We start from the raw sequence: 24,560 nt of genomic DNA on the forward strand, positions 1-24,560 counted from the left end.
TTTACCTGGTTGGAGGACACCACCAGCTCTTGGAGTACGACAGGGTCATAGATCTAGTTCAGCTGGAAGGATGGAGTAAACCTGGCATGCTTCAGGCTAAGACAAGTACTCTATTCTACAAGTAACTATTATTATCATTATTATTATTATTATTTTGTTTTCCCCAAGGGGCGCTTGAAGGTTAGTCTGGCCCTTGCATTACTGAAACAGTAAATTATATTAATTAATCAATAGGTTCTATTCATAATGAAGTGGGTACAGAGGGAGCTAAGGAAGGAGATAAGGAAGGGCAACGATGGGCTAGAGCAGGAAGTTGGAGGAACAACAATGGAGGGGTGTGGAGAGGCCTGGAAACCATCTCCGGCCACAGCAAGGACAGTGGGAGGGGCCCAGAATCTGGAGACAAGGAGTGGGCAAATGAGCTGAATTTGTTTTTCAACAGATTTGATTCTGTCCCCGCTCCCTCCTCCACTGAATCACCTTTACATCAACGCCTGCATGACAAAGGAGATGGTGATAGACGTTCACAGGAAGTCACCCCAGCCCACACAGGTGAAAATCCAGGGCTTGGACATTGAGATCGTGGGGGACTACAGATACCTAGGTGTTTACCTCAACAACAAACTGGACTGTTCCAGTAACACAGACCTCCTGTACAAGAGGGGCCAGAGTCATCTCCATCTGCTGAGGAGATTGAGGTCCTTCAGAGTGTGCAGGACACTATTAATTTTATGACACAGTGTTCTATGCCATTGTCTGCTGGGGGTGCGGATGCACTGAGAGGGACTGAAAAAGACTAAATAAACTGGTTAGGAGAGCCAGCTCGGTCTTGGACTGCCCTCTGGATTCCACTGAGGAAGTGGGTGAGAGGAGGATGTTAGCGAAGCTGAATTCCATCATGGACAACACCTCTCACACCCTACATGACACTGTGGGGGCCCTGAGCAGCTCTTTCAGTAGCAGACTGCTCCACCCACAGTGCAAGAAGGAACACTTCCACAGGTCCTTCATTCCCACTGCTGTCAGACTCCACAACACCATCCCAAATGAAAAATAAAATACTGCACAATTTTTGTCTTGTTCTGTTTTTTCTCTTATGTCACTTTACTCTTACTATTTGTAAAATAACTTTTTTCACATTTGTGTCATCTGCACATCACAATATGTCCTTACATTTATATAAAAACTTTTTTTCTACCTGCTCGTGCAATCATCCTGTGCCACTGCACTGTACTTTATAACATATCTATACAAACCACTACAGTAAAAGGTGCATATCATATACATATTCTGCTTTTTTTAAATGTATTCTATTGCCTTTTTTAAATATTTGTATTCTCTTGACTACATCATTCTGACCTACCTGCTGTTGTCACAACTCTCCTGGTGTGTGGATCAACAAAGTTTGATCCTATCTTATAAATAAAATAAACCTAAACAATAACATTGAAATCATACATGGCTGCATCCCCACCTTGATTGTACATATAAGGCCTTTAATGCTGGGTCTAATCTAATCTTTAATTCAGGTTTAACTCTCCTGACTGTGCAATATTCATTCCTGTCTGTGCAATCCAATGACTTTGTGCAGTCCCTTTTACTATATACACTCTCACACTATATATGTAAGTTTTTATATTTCCTTACATTTTCAGTATTGCATGTTTCCTTTTTATTATATTATGTCTACTGTTGAATGCCCTCCTGCTGCAGTAACACTACAAACATCCCCGATGTGATACTCATGAAGGATTCTTTTATTTTATTTTCATCGCAGACTCCCGGTATGTGCAGTGTTGGCCGTGCCGGTGGCGCCCCCTGCGGTCGGCAGCGGTACTGCTCAACCATCAGGACTCCGGCTGCGTCGAGTCAGTCCGCCGAAGCTGCGCCGACTGGAGGGATGTGACCCCGGAACAGGACGCCCTCCTACAACAACACACCATTCAAACAGAGCACAGAAGAAAGAAAAGCTGGACCAGGAGGGGTAAGCTACGTGTGTGTTGCTTTTCCTGTCGAGCTGCCGCGCTTCAGGGGCTTTTTGTGAGCAGTACGTGTGTTTGAATCCCGGCGTTGTACACTTCTGGCACAGCGGCGGCACCTGGATGCTGTTTGCACCCATAGGAACTTCATTCAGGCTTTTGTCTCGGGTATGCTAGCGAGCTAGCTCGGCTATGTAGCATTGCCTGCTTTGCCAAAGGTAGCGCGGGTTTGGTGGAGACTGAATTACAGGTTTGTCTCGGTTTAAATGGAGGCTGCCTGTTAGTCCTTGCAGGTCGTGTTCACGCATCTTCTCCGTGACGTTTGGTTAAAGATCCGTATCGAGGTTGCGGTGGAGCCTCGTCGCCTGATGCTAGCATGAGCGCTGCTACAGTTTGAACGGTCTGCGTCCCGCAACATGATAACACGACCCGCACAGCGCCATGTGTTTTTATCTGGGTTTTTTACCTTCTGTTTTCTGCGTTTAGTGTCCAGGCTCGTTTCTTTGCTCAGTTAGTTTTCATTCAGAATTTGTCTTCGGGAAAAAAACTAATAAAATTGCCCAGTAACCCGCGGCCAGGAACTGTAAATCTCACGCTAACGTCAGTGGACATTAAGCAGAGTCGTCAGCATTAACGTTACGGTTTGTGTGACTCTTACCCACCTTTATAATGTTAGTAACCATGTAGTTAACATGACCGTACAGCAGTTTTCTGTTTCCTGCTGACGAGAGATTCTGCAGACTACATGTGGTTTATATCAGACTGCATAAATATACAAATTACAGACCCATTCATCAAACACCCACCAATCAGCAAATACATACAAGACTACACAAAGGCACTGAGGACATTTACAATGCTGCTCCAACCTCATAAACTCTTCTACCTGTGATCACTGTCTTCCACATGCTTTTCATGTTCATATAACTCCATTGATTTTCTATTTTTGGCCCATGCCACCCATGGGTGCATTGTGCCACCCCTGCCTTTTACAGTGTCTGATTCCCCCCCACATGTCAGATAGCTGACAACCCTCTGAGTGGCAAAGCTGGCACCCTGCCGGCAGCAGGGCATTGATGAGCGCTGCGGCCAGTGGGTGTTGAGGCTTGGCCACAGGCAGGCACACTGAATCCTACTGGCAACTAGCAGGGGTTGGTCATGGACCACAGTATGTCAAGCCTGCCTTAGTTTGCACATTCCCCTAGCTGACTGGGTTTTGGAGAGAGATTAGGACCCCCGGCCTCACCTCCCTCCCCTCCTCGCTTCGTCACATTCAGGGCAGGTGCTCCTCGGCGGCTGCTCAACCCCCTCGAGCCCCGAGGGGACCTCATCAGCTGCCTGCGAGCAGCGTGAGGGAGGGAGGGCTGGTTCATCACACAACCTCTTGCTCTGTGTTTGGCACATGCACTTGTCAGCCTGTCGGCATTAACCAGGCCACGTACTAGTCCCTTGTGGCCTGTCGCTAACATAGAAGAGCTGTTTTCATCCATTCGTCCCTTACACACTATGTCCAAATGACAGAAGACTCAAGACAACCACAAGCCTTTTTAACTTGAGAATCAAATTTAAAAGCTTAGCCATCTTTTCTGTGTGCACTTCTTTGTCTGTTTTATATGGTATCCGGCACATTTGCATTTCGTTGCATTGTTCCAAGCACAGCGATCATATAACTGCTCACAAATCAGAATTTTTTCCCCATGCCTTGACGCTGGCACGTTCAAAATCTTGCAGACACACCCCCAAGGGACCGGCTTAAGGCAGCAGCTTCTGTTTCAATTCCTTTGAGAGGCCCAGATGCTCTGAGATCATAGTTAATTATGTAATATAGTTCAGTCTGTGAAAAACTTGTATCAAATTACATATTGTGGAAACATTTTCAGAGGTTACTTATTGTAAAAGATAGTTGAATTTTGATACACGTTCTTAAGCAAACTGTAGTACTAAATGTACAAGTTGTGGCCCAACAGAAGCTTAAATACTGGCCAAATGCTCTCTAAAAACTGAGAACTTTAGCTTGTCTGTGGTGTTAAGTATTCATTTTTGAAATGTCATGTACAGCCTACTGTAATGCTCTCTCTCTAGGCCCTAACCCTAACCCATCAATTGATTGTGGCACAGTCATAGCCACTAAAGCACACCCAGAAACCCAGATATGAACTAAGCCTGTACAGTTGAGCAGGATTATTTGAGTTCATGCCTCACGTGGTGACAACAAGACATGACCTACTTATCAATCATGTTTTCACAATCCAGTTCATCATCATTGTCCCCAAATACTGTAGCCATTGTTGTGGGCACTGTACATGTGGGGAGATGGTTCCACACAAAGGCAGCATGCAGACATCCAGTATATCCAAGCCAGAGCCTTTCTGGCCTGCAGTGTCTGTTCGTCTGGCTCACGCTGTTTCAGGACCCCATGCCGGCCCGACTCAGAGGGAGTCACTCTGGTCGTTGCTGGAAAAGTAGTTGTCATTATGGATCTGCAGTTTTGGATGTGTATAATTTGTGACGTGTCAGGTATTACACCCACAAAAAATAAAAGGGTTGACAGTCATCTTTAGAAGTTAGTCGTCAACAGATAAGTCAATTATCAAAAATCCCAAAACAAGCAGAAATGTCAGATGTTTATAGGTTACACCTAAATTTAAAGTGAATATCTATGAGTTTTCATTCGCAGTTTTCAGCCGTTTTATGAATTAAACAATCCATAATTTTATATAGTTGGTGATAAAAAGAAATCTTACTTGCAGCTATATTCCTTTCATTATTACTTTTATTATGTGACACAATGATTTAAAAAATCAAATCTACAACAAAAAATTGCTGTGAAAATACTACAGTTTGGTGTAAAGACCTTTAATTGACTAATCATTGCAGCTCCATGAATAATGAAAGAAATTGTTTATTTTGATAAACTGCAGTTTTAGGAAAGCTACCAAAGCTAAATTCATCAAATTATGTCCCTTATAAAGTCACATTGTCAGTTATTTTTGTGTTTTTAACAAATCAGGGAACAAAATCTTTTCACAAAATGAAAATAAATCACAATAATGTTATTCCTTAATGTCAGTATGATGTCTAGTTGTTTTAACCAGTAGAACAGAGTCAGTGTGTGTATCTGTGTGTAACCTGCAGTGACACAGCTGTTCTTCAGAACCAGGCCAGGTTGTTGACAGCTCAGCTGGCAGTCACACCAGGGTTGTAGCCTACTAAAGTTTCTCACACATTTGCTCTGGATGCTGGAGCAGCTCATGACTGAATTCAGATAATTTCCCCTGCTCAGTGTTATTCTGTGCAGAGGCTATCGACCTCCTAGGGTCCTCTGGTTCAGGCTTTTTGCGGCTTGTCCGTCAACTCAGAGGCATGTTTCCTCTCTTTCTGCTTGCTGGAGGAATTTGATTTTTAAAACAATCAGACATTGTGCATCATGCGAGCCAGTAACAAGCTCAACAAGTGGACCGGCCCATGTGTGATCGGGTCGGTGCACTGTGGCAGCCTCTGCCCCTCATGACCCTCAGCAAATGTGAGGGCCTATCACATTGCATGCTGTAATTCCTGGCAGCAGGCCCTCACTCAACTGTGTGGCGCACCCTGAGTGTTGAAATGGAGAGTGGCAGTACTGAACGTCCGTCCATCCGATTCCTGAACCACTTATCTTCGGAGGGTCGTGGGGTGCTGGGGCCAAACCCAGCAGACAACAGCCTGGACAGGTCAGCAGTCCATCACATGACTGACACATAGAGACAATGGTTGACACTCACATTCACACCTTCGAGCAATTTAGAGTCCAGCCTAATCTGAATTCAATTCTTCAAGAACTTGTGTAAACAGTTACTCTAAATCACCATATGTTTTAAAACATGGCTTCTGTTAAACAGCACAATTTTAAGGTTATATGTATTTATTGGCACCTCGGAGGTTATCCAGGAGAAATCTGTCTCTTTATTTATGTTGAAATGTTTTTCACAAAGAGAAATAACATAACAGCAACTCCTCCATGTTTTGTTTTGACAAGTTTAATGATATATAAAAAGTAAACACAAAATACATTTTAAAGTTAGATATACTGTTATTTTTATACTGAGTAAATAAAAATCTTGCTCACTAAATAAAAGTACATATATTACCTGAGCACATTTACACATAGTGAAGATCAACATTTTGAACACATTCCCTCAACAACTTACATATTTGTATGCCAGAAATTCACACAAGGCATAAATAAAACCGATAAGATTAATGATGTAAAGATACAACTATGGCTCAGTATTGTAACAGAAGGTATTGCAGTGCAGAGTGGAAACCATTAGCCCTTAAATTAAAGTCAGAAAATGAACTATCGTGGGCAGATTGGAAATTAGAACTGTGCCCTCATGTTGTATTTGGATTCTTTAAGTTTTCTGAGCTCGGTGTCAGCGATGCTGTCTTTTCAATGAGCTGTCTAGAGGGACTTGGACTTGATGCCTCAGTTCAGACCAACATCACAACATTGACAGGGGGGGTAGGCCTAGATCCGCATTAAAGAAAGCCTTTGATTATGTCTGGAACATTAGCCACATGTGTCTGAGGCCGAGTGTCCCCGAGGGATTAGTGTTGAGCCAGCCCACCTCTAGAAACCATCATCACGCACACACAAAGGACTCTTACAGGATCCTTGTTGTGGTCCTTGAAAATATTTAAGACACAGAAGAAGATCATATTTATCAGAATTATGCTACAAAAAATGGGTTTGCTTCACTTGGAAAGGTTTCTCCCTAAAGTTGTAGTTGTAGTAAAATGTTATAATTTTATAACCTTCCTGTTTGTCACCGCCTCTTGAGAAATCTGCTTTCATTTTTATTGTAACTGATGATTTTGTTCTTATTCTAAGCTGTTTTTAAAAAAAAGATATACAGACTCCCAGGTGTTCCCTGGTGTGTGAGATCATCCAAACATGATAACAGGTCAGGTTCAGGTGTTTTTTTGAGGTGGCAAACATCTGATACAGACACTGGTATCCATAGATAGTAGAGTATGTGCTCTTGAAGTCAAAACTGATTTTGGAAAAATAAAAATAAAAATTTTACTGTAGAGTTAGATCTACAAAAGCAGCAAAATCTTGCATTTGAAAACCTGGAACAGTTGAGTTTCTTTAAAAAATAAATGATACAGTTTATTCATTTAGCAATCAATCAATTTATGGACTAATCAATGGTACGATTGAAAATTAATCAACAATTCTGATCAATTTGTCATTTTTAATAAGCAAATGAAACAAACAAGCTGTTTGGTGTCAGCTTTTCAATTGTGAGTACGTATGTATTACTTGTGTATTAATTCATGTTTTTGAGTTTTAGATTTTAGTGAAATTTGCTTGGACTCAGTAAATTTAAGTTGACACACTGGATTCTAGCTACCTGCAGTTCTATAGAAATATTTAGTTTTTGTACTATTCTTTGGGACAAAATAGCAATGTGAACCCCAGCTAAGGCTCTTGGAAATCGTGATTTTTGTAACTATTGTATTATGTAAAGAATAATGAAGCAATTAAAAATATCATCTTGAATCAATAATGAAAATAGTTCCAGAATATTATCTAACATATCTAGATACAGGCCTGTGACAGTACATCTGACTATGAGGACATGTTTGATATTTGACCTCAAAATCACCTTTAGCTTGACACACTGTGTTAAACATGTTGTAATCCAGTGCTGATTCCCTGGAAGGGATTATTTAGAAGTTAAGTCTGTGGCAGTGAGGCGCTGTACGCCAGGCATCTGAGTACTGTCTGGAGCATTGTTGGATTTTAAACATGGCTGGAAAGCTAGTTGGCTCAATTTGAGCGCATGGAAAAACCATGCATTACATAATCATTTGCACAATGTTAATCACTTTTGTATACATGTTGTCATCCAGTTCATCGCGTACCAGAACTGTAATGATTCCAGTTCTTTAGCTTCCCCAAATAGTTCCCTACAAATTAGTCTCTGTGCCCTTTTTGTGAGTCACAAACATGTCATGATGACAGAGGAACATCACTGATCATCCACATTTATGATTCAACATTGTTTCTTCTTACTGCAGAGATTCTCCCATTGGGATTTCATTTACTCCATTGGTTGTTTGTGCTGCAGATATGGCTGCGAAAGTGGGATAAGATAAAATACACTTTGAGGCTGGAAAAAAAATATATAAATTACAACCCTCAATACAGTCAGGAGCCTGGGTAGAGATCGTGCTAAATATGGCTGGTTTTCAAACTTCAAAAGCAAACATCAGAGGATCAGAAATGCGTTAGTTATGAAAGCAGCAGTCCTATTTATACAGACGATGAACGTGGAATATATCGACCTTTTGTGCGGTAGAAGACATGAAAAATATTTAAGTTGTCATGTCTCAAGATATGCCCGAGTATTAATGCATCCCTGTTGTATAATCATTTCTGTCTTTCAAACTCTCAAGAGGACACCTTTTTGCAATCACAGGGTCCTGTTCTTCAGTTCTTCATCCTCCATTTTTTATCCGCTCGTACGCAGTGACCGGTTTATTCCCAGCATGTTTCTGTGGCTGGCAGATTTGTGCTCCTGAGTTTCTATCTTTATTCATACTGTGCGTGTCATCTTGCCGGTTGGTCTCTGTGCCTGGAGTCTCAGCTCTCCTATTTGTCTGAGGCGAGGAGCGTGGAGACGTGATCAAACGTGTCACTGCTGCCGATTGAAGCCACTGCCACCCCCCACACTACACCCTCCACCAACATCCTCTCTCCATCACTACCCCCACCCAAACACATTCACACACCACCAATACCCTGAAGGTGTACTGAGCTACTGAACTCACACAAGCACACACTCCATCTTTTCATGTCTGTCTTGCTTTGAGTCTTCAGCCATTCTCCAATTAATCTATGCCTGATGCCTCGTCGGTTGAGGTGAATAACTAATGTATTTATCTGCCCGTATCCATTGCTCTGCTCATGTTTTTTGTGACTGAAAACAGACAAGAGGACAAAGTCAAGTGTTAGTTGTTCACAGGAATTGGCCACTAAAGGTTGTTATAATGATAAGGACTGTAGCCACAAGAATACTCTCCAGCTGCTCTGATCTGGATGAATCCATACGCTCGCAGTGGCACCCAAACGCCAGCCAATGGCCAACGGTGGCCCATTCATCCTGCACCCCTGGGCTCTGGGAAGGGGGGGACAGCGAGCCAGCTCCTCAATTAAATATAACCCCACATCAAACAGCCTGTCAACATGCATTAGTGGTCCTTTGTATAGATAAGAGGCCGAAATAAATTGCCAGAACTATCATAGTCACTGTGGCTCCCATAGGCTTTCATGAAAAATTCTTTGGGGCAAACAAATCCTGACTTGCATACTGATCTAATTTTTTTTATGTCCAGAATTCTATTTCGTCTTTTCAATTAGTTATTCCTTCTGCATGTTTTAGCTTTTTCAACTAGAGAATTTAGGTAAGGAATCAAGCGGTGCTGTATGCCTCATCTTGTTGGTGCGTTGTAACAGAGATCTGATGCGACAGCAGCCGACCTTGATGTGTGCGCTATCACAGCGGAACCTATCCCTTTTCTGTCATACGCATTAGCTTTGGCAGCTTCTTTTATCGCCTCCCCCTCGTCCCCTTTTTTTTCTCCCCCTTTGCCTATATTTCACATGTCTGCAGACTGACAGTGAAAATAGGTCATTAGTTAGATGGAGAAGAAGAGATGGAAGGAGCAGGCAGTGGTGAGATCTGTGGAAAATTCCATACAATATTAATAAGAGCTATTCACACTGTGTAGTGCCAAAACTACTGTGACTACACTGAGACAAGGCCATTGACTTCTAATATCATCCCTGTTTGGATTATATGAATACGGTGTTTATCACACATAAATCATCTATCATTTAGGCTAGTAGTAAAACATCCAGTTCCCGCCTGGTTTTTTACATGTAACAAGTCAGATAAGAGAAACATTTAATAGTTGAATCAGGTCAGTCTTTTATGTTTTTGTAATAATAATGGGTTATTATTTAAATGCTCCAGACTATGGCGACATCTACACAAATATTTTAAGACTTATGAAACAAACAAACAAGGAAGTTGACTACCCAAGTCAATTACTATAGGTGAATGCAAAGAGTGGCTAACACCTAACCTGTTTTCTGACATGAACTCTGAAAAATGAGTCAGGCGTGTTAACAACAGGAAAATGGGCCTTTATCACCAAAAGCTATTAAATCTTCATGTGTGACGCCTCTTTTTCATCCTGAGATATTTGTATTCTTTTTGTTTTTTCCCGTTTCCGCTTCCATCTTGTGTTAGTAACATCATCAACGTCCCCACTCATCCGCAATGAGTTCCCTCAACATAATCCTGCTGTGTTCTCACATGGGCTCATTCGTCACATTTACTACGGGTCTTGCAGAAAAGTCTGACAATAATTTCCTTTGTCGCTAACGCTGACTTCTCACAGGTCTTCTGTAATCTGGATTTGTTTGTGTGTCCAGAGCCACAGGAGCAGGGGGGATGAACCGCGAGGAGGCCCCGGGGAAGTCTCCTGAAGACATGTACGTCCAACAGAAAGTGCGGGTCCTGCTCATGCTTAAGAAAATGGGATCAAATGTAAGTACAGTGTCTTGACTCAACACTACATTTAAAAAAAAAAAAAGCCAATTGACCAGCTCATGCTTTTAAAACAATCAGAAAAAGGGTACGCTGGTTCTCCAGGTATGGTATTTATGTAGAGGAGACACGCTTGTCAAATCTACCATCACCCGGTAAATGCCTCTACCAGATTTAGCATGTCTACACCAGGCAGAGCAGACAGCAGCTCCACAGATGTGTTTTCTGTTCAGCTCATGTAGTGATAGGTATTCTTGTCTAAATGCCAATTTTGACAGTGTACAAGACGTCAGCAGAGATAGCAGTTTGCTGCCTCAGGAGAGACAACAACTTAATTGCATTCTAAAAGGTTATGAGGCGGCAAAATTTAGTCAACAAAGCTGTCCCCCTTCAAACCTTGAATTATAGGATATCAAGCTGAAGAAGGCCTATTCATACATGGACTTAATTTTTAAACAATCTAGAGATTGAACAATATGTTAATAGATATGGCCCTCTCACACGCAGCCTCTGACACTAACAAGACAACAGATATGAGTTTAATTTTATGATTGAGGTCACTCATAGAAAGAAGTGGTATAAAGCTTGTTTGGGATGGGTGTCCCTGCCATGGGGATCAGGTTGAACTATGATGCTGTAAATGCTAAGTCTGTGTGGACGGTATCTTGAGGATTTCCATATTTTTTTAGTATAAGTTTTCATAAGACAGATCCCAAGCAAATGTCTACAAATGAACTTCTGATACTATGATTAAAATTGTCTACATGGCTGTAAGCTGTAATCATTACAATCAATTACATTAATCATCAATAAACAAGTTTTACTCTGTTATGTTTGTTGTCATCATAAATGTTTTGGTTTAGGTTTCTAATCACCAAAAAGTTCCCCTGAAAGCTACTGTGTATCGAGATATTATATAAAATAAATTCCTTCAATAGAATGAATGTAAAAAGTCAAATTGTAGATCCACAATGTCACACGTCTGCCTCTGTGGGGAATTATTTAGATAAAAACTATGATCTCCTTCAATTCGAGCTTGTGTTATAACTTGGAACTTTGTTCATTCGTCTCCAGCTCACGCCAAGTGAAGAGGCTTTTCTCCGAAATTACGCAGGTGTGGTCCACAGTCAGATGAGCCAGCTACCACAGCACAACATAGACCAGGGTAAGACACACACACACACACACACACACACACACACACACACACACACACACACACACACACAAAGACATCTTCATAACACAGATACTAGTTACACTATTACTGGTGTGTGTTTATATAGAAATACGGATATTTCTGGTTGTAATTATCATAAATTGGTTTAAAAAGGTCTAAGAGTAGAAGGTGTTTTTGACAGTCGGTTAATATGAAACACATTTCAAACACATTAGTCGACCAACACACCACCCCCACGTATTGCAGAGGTGCTACTGTGCTGAGAGTGAAAACAAGGGAAATCCCTCCATGCACATCACTCCTCTTGAGTCTAAACCCCAGTTGGCCTATCGGATTCCCTGCCTGAGCGCTTGGGCCGACTCAGCGGTCCACCAGCACTGTTTGATTACTCATACAGCAAACTGTGTGGCTGACTGGAAACAAGTGACTCATCTTCAGCATGAGTGCATCAGTAGTTTCACCACCAATTCTCACGATTGGCCTAGATAGAGAAAAGCATCCAAATGTTGTGGTGTTTGTTTTATAAATCAAATCAGTCTTCACTTGTTTGCTTCGTTATATGACCTTGCGAATGATGGTCATGTTTTTTCAGGGCACTGGGGAGCGCTGTTGAGCTTCTTTAAGCTCCTCAACTCTTTTACAATTCTAAACCACTAGAGGGTGCTGGATAAAACAAAATAGTGGAGATACGAGGAGGCACTGCAGTGTCCTGAGAAAGCAACAACAAATTTAAATATTTAGTTTGTTAGTCGATCCAAAAACTGCTTTCCAGGCTCTGTCCAAACATCACACCGGTGCCCTGCTGTCCTCCTGTGGTAAACCTGCTGGGGCTCAGGCCTGGATTTAAGTCATAATAGTTATTTGCAACATTTTACCTACAGTTAAGTGTCATGTCTCCTTGGCTGTGTCCTCTACCTGCACGTTTTTTTTTTTTTTTAATTGATAAATATCTGATTTAATGCGATTAATAAGGATTGGGTTAATGATTATAAAGGTATTAAGGAGGCAAGTAGCAGGCGCAGTGACTTTGTCTTTTTGTTCTTCTCTGCTGTTTTTTTATTTATTATTATCTTTGTTTTAGCCTGCAGGGTATTTTGTTAAACATTCTGCAGATCCTCACATTTTTAATGTGTGTCATTGATGTGTAAATGTCCTGATTATATTAAGCATCTGTATCCTCTTCAAGCTGAAGAGTATAAAGCATTGCCTTAGACAGATGGTGTCACATCTTAAAAAGTTCAGTACAGATTTTCTCAAATCTTAAATTTATGGAGCATGATTGCTGTGTGTTCAAACAACCACTAACTAGCTGTCAGTTGGGGCAGCGTGGCCTGATGTCCTTTACTAGATACAGTACTGCGTGTCTTTGCTGTGTCAATACTGCGAGGAAGAGCCTCATTAATTATGGACGAAATGACTGGTGAAAGGTGCTCCGACGATGCATTATACATCACAAAAACAGACACATTTAGCATCATCTGGCAGCCACCGCCTCCTGTGTGGCAATAAATAATTTGTGGTCTGCATCTTGTCTAAAGTACTGTGATTAGGCATTTTGGAGAAAGCTGAGAGTTAATCACTTGTAAATATTCAATGCTGCGCCAAAGGACAGCGGTTTGTACGTATCAGCACATTCAGGACCCTTTGAGGTGCTGTGAAGACGATTCACTTACACGAAGGAGGAAGTCCACAATTTGATCTCATTTGGACCTAATAATATGATGAAAATAGATTAAAGGAAACACTTTATTGCCGAGCAATGTGCATAATGACTGTTCCTCTTAAAATGTAATTTTACAGAAGCACTGGCTTCAAAAAGACTTGATATGATACCTGCTAAAATATCGAAATACTGAAACGAAAGCCTGTTCTCATTAAGGTGCATTGAGTCATTTGTGGTCATTCTACTTTACAACACTACTTTAGTGTGCAGGCTGGGATTTGAGCTTCATCCCTATGAGGTGCCAGGCTTACATCTATCCATCCATCATCCATTATCTATACCTCCTATCCTTTGAGGGTCGTGGGGGGCTTGAGCCAATCACAGCTGAGATTGCACGCGGCAGGCTAAACCCTGGACAGTTCCTGCCATACTTACAGTTAACGTCATCCATGTTTATTATTTTCATGCTTAATAGTTTATGTGCTAGGAATAGTTTTTAATTTATTTTCATATATGTATTTGTGTTTTTGATAATTAATCAGTAAGTATATAACATTAATAATGTCAACCAGATGTCACATATTAAACCCAATGCACCTCCTTAATGGAGGTCTGCACTCCACTGAGGATATTTTCATAGGCTTCATATATATTCACCAAAATGCCACGATTACCATCACCAATACGGTTTTAGTATATATTAATCATTTGTAACTGTTGTTGTTGATTTCTATACTTGTGAATGCATGATTTTTAGCATCTTGCTCGTTACAGGGAGGTGTCTACCAGAGTGAATGTTGTGTTAGCATGTAGAGATGTTTGCCTCAACAAACTCTGGTGGTGACTTGTATCTGAGGTTCTGTGAGCGTGAAGTCATTACGTCACTGTCACATTTAATGCTTTGCCAAGTTTTGGCTTCCCTGGTCTACATTGGTTTCAAATGTCAGACAGGCTTTCTGGTGCCCTGACCTTTGGCCATGTAAACAAAATAATTCCATACTTCACTACTTGCATCTTGTTTGTTAATGAACCATGGACGGACCTTTTAAGAGCACATGCATTTGCAGCTGTTGTGTTTCAACTGTGAAAGATATAGTAACGGTTGGTACACTCACTGGGCCTACTGGCGGTGGAAGCTGAGCTATGCATTTCAAACACACTACCCGACTGTCGCACATCGCTGTCACGCATAGGTATTGGTAATATGGCAGGAATAACTTTAATATCATTGTGAAAGTATCAATACTAATGAAATGTGGTAGTATCACAATACCTTTCTAATATCACAACACTAAACCACTCTGGTTCATATGCACAGCATAAATGAACAATTAGTTTTTTCTTTTAAACAGGTTACCTTTAGCAATATTTAAATTGTGAGAAGGATATTTTAAAAGAATAGCATCATCCACTTGCAATCAGCACATCCATTGTGTTCTGAAAAATGGTTAGTTTAGGCAACTTGATGGAACTGGTGTAAATGGGATTTGGTAAACAGCTGGAATAAAAAGCACTGTGTTTGATATCATTACTTCCCAGCTAACCGTTTTAAAGATTTTGTATTTTGTCAGACAGCGCATGTCAGATGATTCCCATCAGGATTTATCCCTGTTGGATAAGAAACCGATGCAGCCACAATATCCTTTCCCAGGAGCGTGAAACTGAGCATAGTTTGAACATGCTCAGGATGCTTTGATACCAGTGTCATCGAAGGGTCATGTGTCATGTGGTAGACACGGCCTAAACGATCGAATTGAAGCTACCTAGAGGGCATCAAGGGCGTAGTGGAGACACACGGGTATTGATTCGTCAAGGTCAGGCTATACTCAGGAAATGTTAAATGGGAGCATAGCTAATGGAACAAATGGTTAACTGTATTGCTGTTGTCAGCTTATGCCAGAATATTTATTCTGATTAGAAAACAAATTTGCAGGCGTTGCAGTTAAATCTCTCCAAAAACATTGTCACACTTCATCACATCTGATCAGACTGAGAGGAAATGTTACTCAAACCCTGAATCATTCTCCCTGACTCTGCTTAACTGTCAAATGTTATTGTCTTGTTTCCTTGTAAGGAACAAGAAAAAAAAAACAGCTTGGGGGGGTGCCACTCATATTTCTTTTCAGTCTATGGGTCACGGAATTAGCATTTCAGATAGTTTTAATTGGCTGATTACCATACATGCAAATACAGATTTTTGTTTTGCAATTTTAATCAGGCCAAAGAGGAATTCTCTGCTTTGGAGCTCTGCATGTTTTGCTTCTATTTTTCAGAGGAGCAGAGGATTTTTGGTGAGCAGGACTCAACATGTTTTGTTTCATTGGAAACGAAGTGTGAACCCATTAAGTGAGATGTTGAAGCTTTGTTTAGAGAGTTGTCTGTAGCTCAATAGTTTCCTTTGTGGAATATATTAGTTTTGTCTTTACAGTCAGGTTCTTATTCTTCTGCCTTCACTTCTTTCATTCACAGCTATCTATTAACTGACATCATGTCACTTTTAAACAGAGCCGCACATAAAGCCCACAGTCTCGCCACATGTTATACTGTCTTGTTTGACAGAGAAAGTTTACTCCTCCAAGAAGAACGTCTGAGGGTCGCAACAAAAGAGGAGAGATGAGGAGGCGTTGCCATAGCAACCTCAGTTGTCCCAGGAAAGCCAAGCGTCCCTGCGGGCCTTGGGTGTTGTGACGTGGTGCGTCTGTAGATTGGAGCCGGTGTCATTGGGGGGGGGCCTGGATGCAAGCTGGAGTGTTAATTACACAGCTAGAGTGTGATATTCCAATCTCTCCCTGATAGTCCCATCTCTTCTTACAGAAATGTGGCCACTCTCATTTCAGATACTACCACAGCCCGGTGCAATCAATACACAATCTTGTTTCTTTTTTTGTGCAATACAACTCGGGTATCACACAATCCTCAAACCGGCCCTTTTAACTGAGAGCACAGTGACACAGAGCAGGGCCCTGCCTTTGTTTGGCGACTGGGCTCAGGCAGAGTGGTATCGATTCATACTTTGTCTTGCTCCTCGCTGCAGCATGAATCAGAGCCACACTCAGATTATGAACCACCTCGTCTACCTGACTCACTGACACAGAGGCTTGATTTGCTCCTCTCAGTCTCAAATGTGTCAATTAGTTTGATGTTTTATTGATGAATGTTATAGAATAACTTTAGAACAATTGTTTCTAGTTCAGATTTGCTGATTCAGCCAATTCTCTTTGTAACAATGTTTTCTTCATTGGCAACAGAAACTAAAAGTTTAACCAAACTGCCCCATAAAAATCTACTGCCTTATACAAAACTAATTTACCACCTGGATGTGGCCTGTAAATGTTAAATTAATTAAATCTATCTTTAATGGATCATTTAGAAAAAGGTAATTGACCCTTTGAAAATTAGTTGCTGCTGCTTGAACCTAATGCCAATGTTGTAACATCTCTTAATTATCACAGTTTGAAGAGTCGTAAATATTAGATGTTCTCCGTTTAATTCTGGACCATTAATTTGCAAATGTGACATGCTGAATTCGATTTTGTTGTACTTTTTAATTAAGAATTATTTTATTTTATAATTTTAGGATAAACAAGGCTGAGAACCGTTGCATCTGGCTTCAGTTTCTTTTGTCTCTGCTTTTTAAACTTTTATTGATATATAATTACTCTTTTGTAAGAGATGGTCCAAATGTTACAATAAAACATCATCAAAATATCCAGTAGTAACAGGTGCAGAGGTCTGAACCTAAATCCCTCAATAATATTCATGTGAGCCAAAAAATAAGACAATTTTGTTGAAAATTAAACAATTAAAGTTACACTTAACTGAATTAAAAAGAAACCTTTCACAAAGTGGACTTAGTACTTAAGAAACTTTCAGATACTATGAAGCTTCGTCACCTTGAAATAACAGATCGTAGGCACAAGTGTATTAAAGTAGATCCACTGTGTTTGTTGATGTCAGTATGTTGAGCTGGACCACACATGTCCCTGTTGTGTTCTGCATCTTAACCCAACCCGGCTGGTGTGCGTGTGCGTGTGCGTGTGCGTGTGCGTGTGTGTGTTGGGCCGGGGGTTCCAGCTGACCCTGCACAGATTGTGACCTCAAATGCTGTTGTTGCTCCGACTATTAACTCAGTGCTTCATCACTGGAGTCATACAGCTGCTTCACTGCTCATTCACTCGGAGTGATGCAGCACGGCGCCTTTAATTTCAAACAAGCTCTGTTTCGGTCCATTTTACAGCTTTGAAGCGTTTCACTGCAACATTGTGTGTGTTTTTTTTATTGAGGCGCTACCTTTTTTTCAACCACATATTGATTTATCGTCTCACAGAAGCATGACGAAATTCTTTTGATTGCTTGTGAATGATAACAAAGCACTTATAATTATTTATTCATTAATATCTGTAGTGTTGTCTTTGCTCGTTTTTAATCTTTGTGTAATATTTATTTGACACCAAAAAACGATTTGACTTCTACGCTGTTGACATATATACCCTTTTCCTATATATTATTTTCCTAGAGAGAGTATTTCTGTTATGGGTGATGGAACTGTTCTTTTGGTTCAAAGTGCTTATATTATGCCTGTTGTTGTTGTTATTTATGTAATCCACCTTCCAGAGTCGCTCTATTTATCCATTTCGTGCAGGGCAAGGAGAGGATCAGTGCAGAGTGGAGGGAGGGGCCAGAGAAAAGCCGAATGCTGAGCTGCACTGAAACAAACTGAAAGCTTTTTGCTCATAGGCATCAGCAGGAGCAGCCCGCCATCCTCTGATGCACTGTGATCTTTATCTGTCGCTAGGCAACAGCTTTGAGGGACCTGACGTTTCCATTGCTTCAGCTAGACCTTGTGTGTATTGTATTAGGGTTTATGTGTTTGTGGCAGGGCGAGGTCCAAACATGACTCTCCGTCAAAACAGATATAGCTCAGTCTTCCACTCGGCTCCGTGGGTGTATTTTCAGAGGGTTTCTGCTCGTTATTTGGCTCAAGTTGCGCCGGGTCGGCTCAAGTTCACAGGACTGTCCATTATACAAGGGTGAACTCATTCACACAAGCACAAAAATAATTCAGACTGGCATTTACTGTATTAAATGGGCGTTACTGAAGCGTCTGGTGCCAAAACCTCATCTTGAAATGACAATGCTATTCATGGTTAGTGTAAATCAGGTCGAGTTTCCTGTTGTGTGGTTTTACATAATTGTCTCTTGTTCAAGCATCATTATTCCTACATGCTGTCTCCAAACAGATGAGATCTATATTAACTGAAGACATACAGCGTCTCTTACAATATTTTTCATCACTATGGGTCTGGTTTCCTTTCCTGCTGCTGCTTTTGCCCATTGACTTCATCTTTTCCATATCCTCATCTGGTGAACCAGTGAGCTCCAATGGGAAGAGGAAGTTGAGCATTCATTCTAAAAACCCACCTCTCCCCCAACATCTTTATTTTACCGAGCTCATGATGACCTGAAAGCGCGTCAAACAGGCTTATCATCTTCTCCGCAGAGAAATGAAACACAAAAACTCTGTGTTTGGAGGGTCTGAGTTGTCTGAGGAGGAGGGTCCGCCCTGTGTGCCAAATACATGTGGAAGCTCACAGTCCCTGGCCTACTTTCATATCTCCACAATAATTAAATCTAACAAGCACTCGAGGGCTGCAGTGAAGAAAGTATTTTTATAGCAGATCAGGCACAAAGTGCTGACAGGATTTCTTCTCAAGCGTGTGCAAAGGTGTGGATCTAGGTGTTGGTGATATTTATGTTTGTATCGCACTACATGATCAAGCTTCTGTTGGCTGCAGCTCCCCATCATCTTGAAGAGACGAGGCTTTATTATTAAAGAGTTGAGGAGACTAGGAATTGCTGTATGTCTTTTCACAGTCGGGTTATCACAAAATTGTTGAGGTTTGTATTGTATTTTCAGTTACAGAATCATTACAGCCCTGAAGAACAGGGTGACTGCAGGTCCTTAAAATGTCTTAAATTCAAATTTACAGATAAATGGCCTCAAAAAGTCTCAACTTGTTTACATTTAGATTGGATGGATCTTATTTTTAGGCCCATCACTGCTAAAAGTCGCCGCAATACATTTCTCCACTCTGCCAGACCGAAGAAGAAGAATTAATAGTTCCTGTATGAGCTGCTTTTGGTTAACTTTAAGTCTTAAACTAATGTCTTTCTAGCCAGCCTGCTAGCTTGTTTATGAAAATGGGGAAACCCAGGTTTAAGTGGAAATGATGAGAATCTGTGGTGATTAACACAGTGCAGGGAGGCGGTGATGAATAAAACTTTGCTCTGTCAAAAGTCTGTCATACTTGGGACAATGGGGATCAAGTTGGTGGAGTCTAGAGACATAAATGTGTGAACTTGGAACAAGTACATTTTCCCTTTTGATGTGTATTCCATTATAAGTTTGGTCTTACATTTAATTTAAAAGGGTATAAATAATAAGTCTTCAACTTGAGGGGGCCAGAAGGGTTTTAATATTTTCCGATATCATTTGTCAAGAGTTTTTATTCCTCTCTTTTATGGAGGGCCTAAGAACATACTGCTCGAATTTAAGATGATTCATTGCAAAAATGATGAGGCCTATATGAAAGAACTGTTGCTGATGTATCAGTCGCAGAAAGAACTTGGTGTAATTGTATTTCCCCTTACTCTAATAGAATTTGAAAGTGTGTATTAATCAGGTGTGGGCAGACAAAAACAACTTGATGAATCACTGTTGGCGAAAAGCTAATGAATGATCCCTTATTAAACAAAATCCAGATGACTAGGTCCTATTGTGCAACTGGCAGGCTCCATTAGTCGACTCAACCTGAATGAGGCTGTAATTAACGCTCACTCCTTGATAACTTGTAAAAGTGAAAGAGACACAAAAGGGATGGAAAATAGTCAGACCCTGTGCACTGTATCATTTCAGTCTCTTTTCTCTGAGCCCATCAATTATTTTCCCTCAGCTCAGTGAGGTTAAAATCAGCTGAAATCTAGTATTGTTTACCCGCTGATAATCTAGTGCGTCACAGGCAGAGCTGCAGCAGCAGAGGAGATTGAACGGTACTGAAGCCTCAGATGTAAGTGTTATCATGGCAGAGCAGGAAGCGTCTGTCAGCAGGCCGCTCGCTGTGCTGCGGTATCTACTGTCAGGGCGCTGTGATGGCAGGCAATGGCTTCTCCACATCCGCTGGGGAACATGGCGATGGATAAAATTACCTGCTTACACCGAACAGATCTTCACGTGCAGTGTCGTCCCTCTCAGCTTTACTGTCACAGCTGACAGGATCTACAGGATTTACTGACATGATCCAGGAACCTGTAGAAAACCTGACTCGCTTCACACTTGGCACTAAAATTAGTTTCGGCAGATTCAATCACAAGTGGATAGTTGAAGACTTATGTTGATGCAGTAATTTGAAGTGATTTGAAAAGTAGTGAAATATGTTTGTTATTAGCTCAGAAAAAAAAAACATTATCAGGGAAATAAAAAGTCTGAAGCCTGACGTAATTTTTGACATATTAGTGCCTGATGACAGGTGCGAACTCTAGACATATGAGACTATATCTTGATGTTTATTGTCATTTGTGTGTGTCTGTCTGTGTAAGTGTATGTTATGATTAGTACTGTGTGTGGACAAAACTGCAGGTCACACCTTGTATCGACGTTAAGCAAACAGATGACACATGGTTTGTCAGAAAAGTAAATACCGCTCCTTGGAAATCCCAAATGTGAATTCACCTGCTCAGGCTGCATTATTACTGGTGGTTTTTCCTCTGTGACACTAAAAAACTGTACATGTCATGTAAGAAGTGACACATTTCTGGATGTTTGGTCTACATTTTGAATCAGTTTGGCTTTTATAAGAAGTTGACAGTTGCTTTTCTCTTAAAAAGCTCTCATACTGTACAGCGATATTAAATGCTGTAACTGTGACGTTGGGTTTCAATCATGTTTCTCAGTTTTTTTTCTATACTGTTACAGAAGAGCATGTGATCTGAACGTCAGCGTCTGTATTTATTTGTATTGCTTCAGTGGACTTATCTGACTCTGCATTTGGTTTCCAGGTGCTGAGGACGTGGTGATGGCGTTCTCACGGTCAGAGGCGGAGGATCGGCGACAGTGACCCTGGGCCCCCTCATCCTGCCCCGCTGCATCCCGTCCCAGACCCGTCCCGCCCCGCACACGACCCACAACAACCCAAACTCCACAAGCACGACGCTGATAAGCTCAGGGGAGGAAGGGCACGGGGGGGAAGGGACAGAAGAGGAGGGGAAGAGACGCCGGGATGTGGCGGCTGCCTCGCTCCCCCCCACCACTCCTTTTCCATCCGTATCCTCCTCACACAGGCTGGCACACCGTTACCTGAGATGCACTCCAGTGGGTCCCAGTGGGCTGAAGCCTTGAGAGTCAGTGAACACACTCACAGATTGTGTGGATGAATATCAGTTGTATTTTTTTTTTCTTGTGATGGGGGGGGGTGGTTTTGTTTTGTATTATCTTGTCTATGTTGAGACGTTGGGCAGTGTTACGTGTATTTCCTGCTGTGGTCACCGGAGGAACTGACCAGTCAGCAGCTGATTGGAGCAAAGAGAAATATAGTTGTGGTCAAGTAGAGCAGCGGGTGTGAGGAGTGGTCACGTTAGGGGAGAGATTTTAATTATTTCTGCTTACCCCAATGGGGCCGGAATTGTTTTTGATTTTAGCTGTTGTGTTATAAAGGCTTTTGTATTTTGTCCCACCAGGGGCCTCATTTATAAACATGTTGTGCGCATTACAAACAAGCGTGAAAGATGCATTCGCTATTTGGAACGCACATGTTTAGAGATACAGGCGTCTGCTCTTCTGCTGGAACCTGCATGCAGAAAGCATGAATTAAGAAACATTTAATATGTATTTTATAACTCACTACAATGTTTTTGTAAGCAGATATTAGGTTTGTTAATGGATTTGTCACAATTGTAACTCCTCATTAGTGGAGGCCGCTTTATAAACATGAATGAGAATATAGTAAAACACACTTGAAATAATATAAAATATGTCCTCATAGGAGAAGTTATGATTGTTGACAAAAACTGTGCATTAATAAACACAATAATTCCTTTTATCTGCTTTCACAGCCATTATGGTGTTTTTTTAATAATTAAGTAAATGTTTCAATTCCCACCCATAAATCTGTGACTGGGGAACTTAAAGTAAAGTGTTACCATAAAATCTAATGCATCAATAACTCTTCTCAGTCAATGCTTTTCACTTAATGTTAAATTACAGCCTGTTTTTCCAGTGGGAAGCGATGGGTAATCACTTTAATTCACAATCAGTGATGTGAGGAGAGCTGCGGTGAAATCATTTTTACTTTACCAACTGATATTTTCATTTCAGAATAATTTGGTGCTTTTATCAAAAACAATCAGCATTTTAGACTCTTGATAGTTCTCAATGTGATGGGATTTCTTCTGTACAAATACTAGCACGACACAATGATGTGTGTCAACGCTCACAACAGGCCCGTCATTAATTAAGCGAGCTAACGGGGTCTTTCGACGTGCTCAACAGGGATTTCTGCATCGAGGTGGGGATGTGTTTGGAGCGTACGCAGGTTGATAAATGAGGCCCCGCTCGTTCTTCTGCTGCTTATATTTTTGAACCAGAGGCTGTCGAGGGTGCGGCGACACTTTTCTCTAAAGGAGAGCGTCAAGATTTAAAGACACTAGCAGACCTAATCATGCGAAACACACATGTACACATTCTCCCCAAACAAACACTGGTTTTGTTTTGGGTTATTGTGACATGTAAAACTTTTTTTTTTAATTGTACAGATAGTTGGGGAAAATACAATAATAATTTGATTGTGCCAATTGTATTTTTGTTGTTTTTTATCTGCAAGATAAAAATTAACATATTGATTAAGAAAACTGATAAAGAGACAAGTCGTAGTTGTAATTTATTGTTTGCTGAATTGATTCCCTGTTCCTTGGACGCGTCATTAAAGATGGAGAACCAGTAGATAGTTAAAGCCTAACACGAGTCGCTCTTTGAATATCATCAGCAGTGGCTCTTTGTTCACACTAAAATCATACAAACTCTAATTTTTAAACTACCTGTAACTAAACACATGAGGCCAAACATAAGAACTGTGTGCTATCTCTGACTGTACTGTATCTCTTGCACTATTATCAATGAGATATTTGCAAAAAATACATTTTCATATTTAGCACAGAGATTCTATGTTTGGTTCAATGGATAAAAGAAAGGTTTGTAACCATGTTTTTATTCATTTGGTGATTATAAAAAAAATCTCAACTGGAAAATAACTCAAATGAATATTTGTTAACAGCCAACATGTTTTTCTAGTGACATGCTGAATATTTAATGTGTTTAAGTACAGTTTGTTAACTTGTATAACTTAAAATAATCGTAACGTTTTAAAGCCAAGCATGTCTGCCTCGTGGTTTCTAATGTTCATTCAAGCGGAGCCAAGGATCTTTGTAGCCTGGTGCCGATGACCATTGTTTGTACATTCTTGACATGTGGAAGCGACTAGCTCTTTTAAAAAATGTTTCAGAAAAAAAATGATAATTTCTTTTGTAAATGTTATCCGTTACATCGTGTCAGCAATAACTTCTATTTGAATGTTCTCATCAATCATCGCAATGTAAACGGCCAACAGATCCGTCACGCTGTCCGCCTACGACAAAGAAATTTGTCCTTTGATGTTTACTTTTATTTTGAAGCATTCTTTATTTGTCTATGCATCGATTGTTTTTCTCTAAAATGTGTCTTACTGTACATTTTACCTATCAGGGTTGTTCTGCAGCCTTCATTCAAGCGTGTGTGTGAAAGGAAGTGTGTGTGTTTGTGTGCGCGTGTCTGTGCGTGTGTGTGTGAGAGATTGCCATTGAACCTGCTACCAGTTTTGATTTTCAGCATGCTGTTGTCGATGTATCTTTTTACTGTGATGACCTGATGTTGCCTAATTGTCCTTTTTTTATTTTTTATTTTATTTTTTTGCCTTTGTATTTTCTTTTCCGCTCAGTCGACTTTGATTAGTTGGTTTTGTTTTGTATGGCTGCTGACCATGTTTTGACTTAATGCTTCCAAATCCTATACCAACTGAACCATTAAAGAAATTTTAAAACAGTCAAAA

At 40.8% G+C, this 24,560-nt stretch overlaps 1 protein-coding gene across 1 annotated transcript; it reads left to right on the forward strand.

Annotated features, from left to right (window-relative positions):
- Positions 1-1,825: 1,825 nt before the first annotated feature.
- ctnnbip1 (catenin, beta interacting protein 1) lies at positions 1,826-24,560 on the forward strand. Its single transcript, XM_035159243.2, has 4 exons — positions 1,826-1,984; positions 10,468-10,582; positions 11,657-11,747; positions 21,481-24,560. The coding sequence occupies exons 2-4, from the start codon at positions 10,487-10,489 to the stop codon at positions 21,537-21,539; spliced, it is 246 nt and encodes an 81-aa protein (XP_035015134.1). The 5' UTR covers positions 1,826-1,984; positions 10,468-10,486; the 3' UTR covers positions 21,540-24,560.

This window comes from Hippoglossus stenolepis, chromosome 6, assembly GCF_022539355.2.
Source record: "Hippoglossus stenolepis isolate QCI-W04-F060 chromosome 6, HSTE1.2, whole genome shotgun sequence".
Lineage (NCBI taxonomy): Eukaryota > Metazoa > Chordata > Actinopteri > Pleuronectiformes > Pleuronectidae > Hippoglossus > Hippoglossus stenolepis.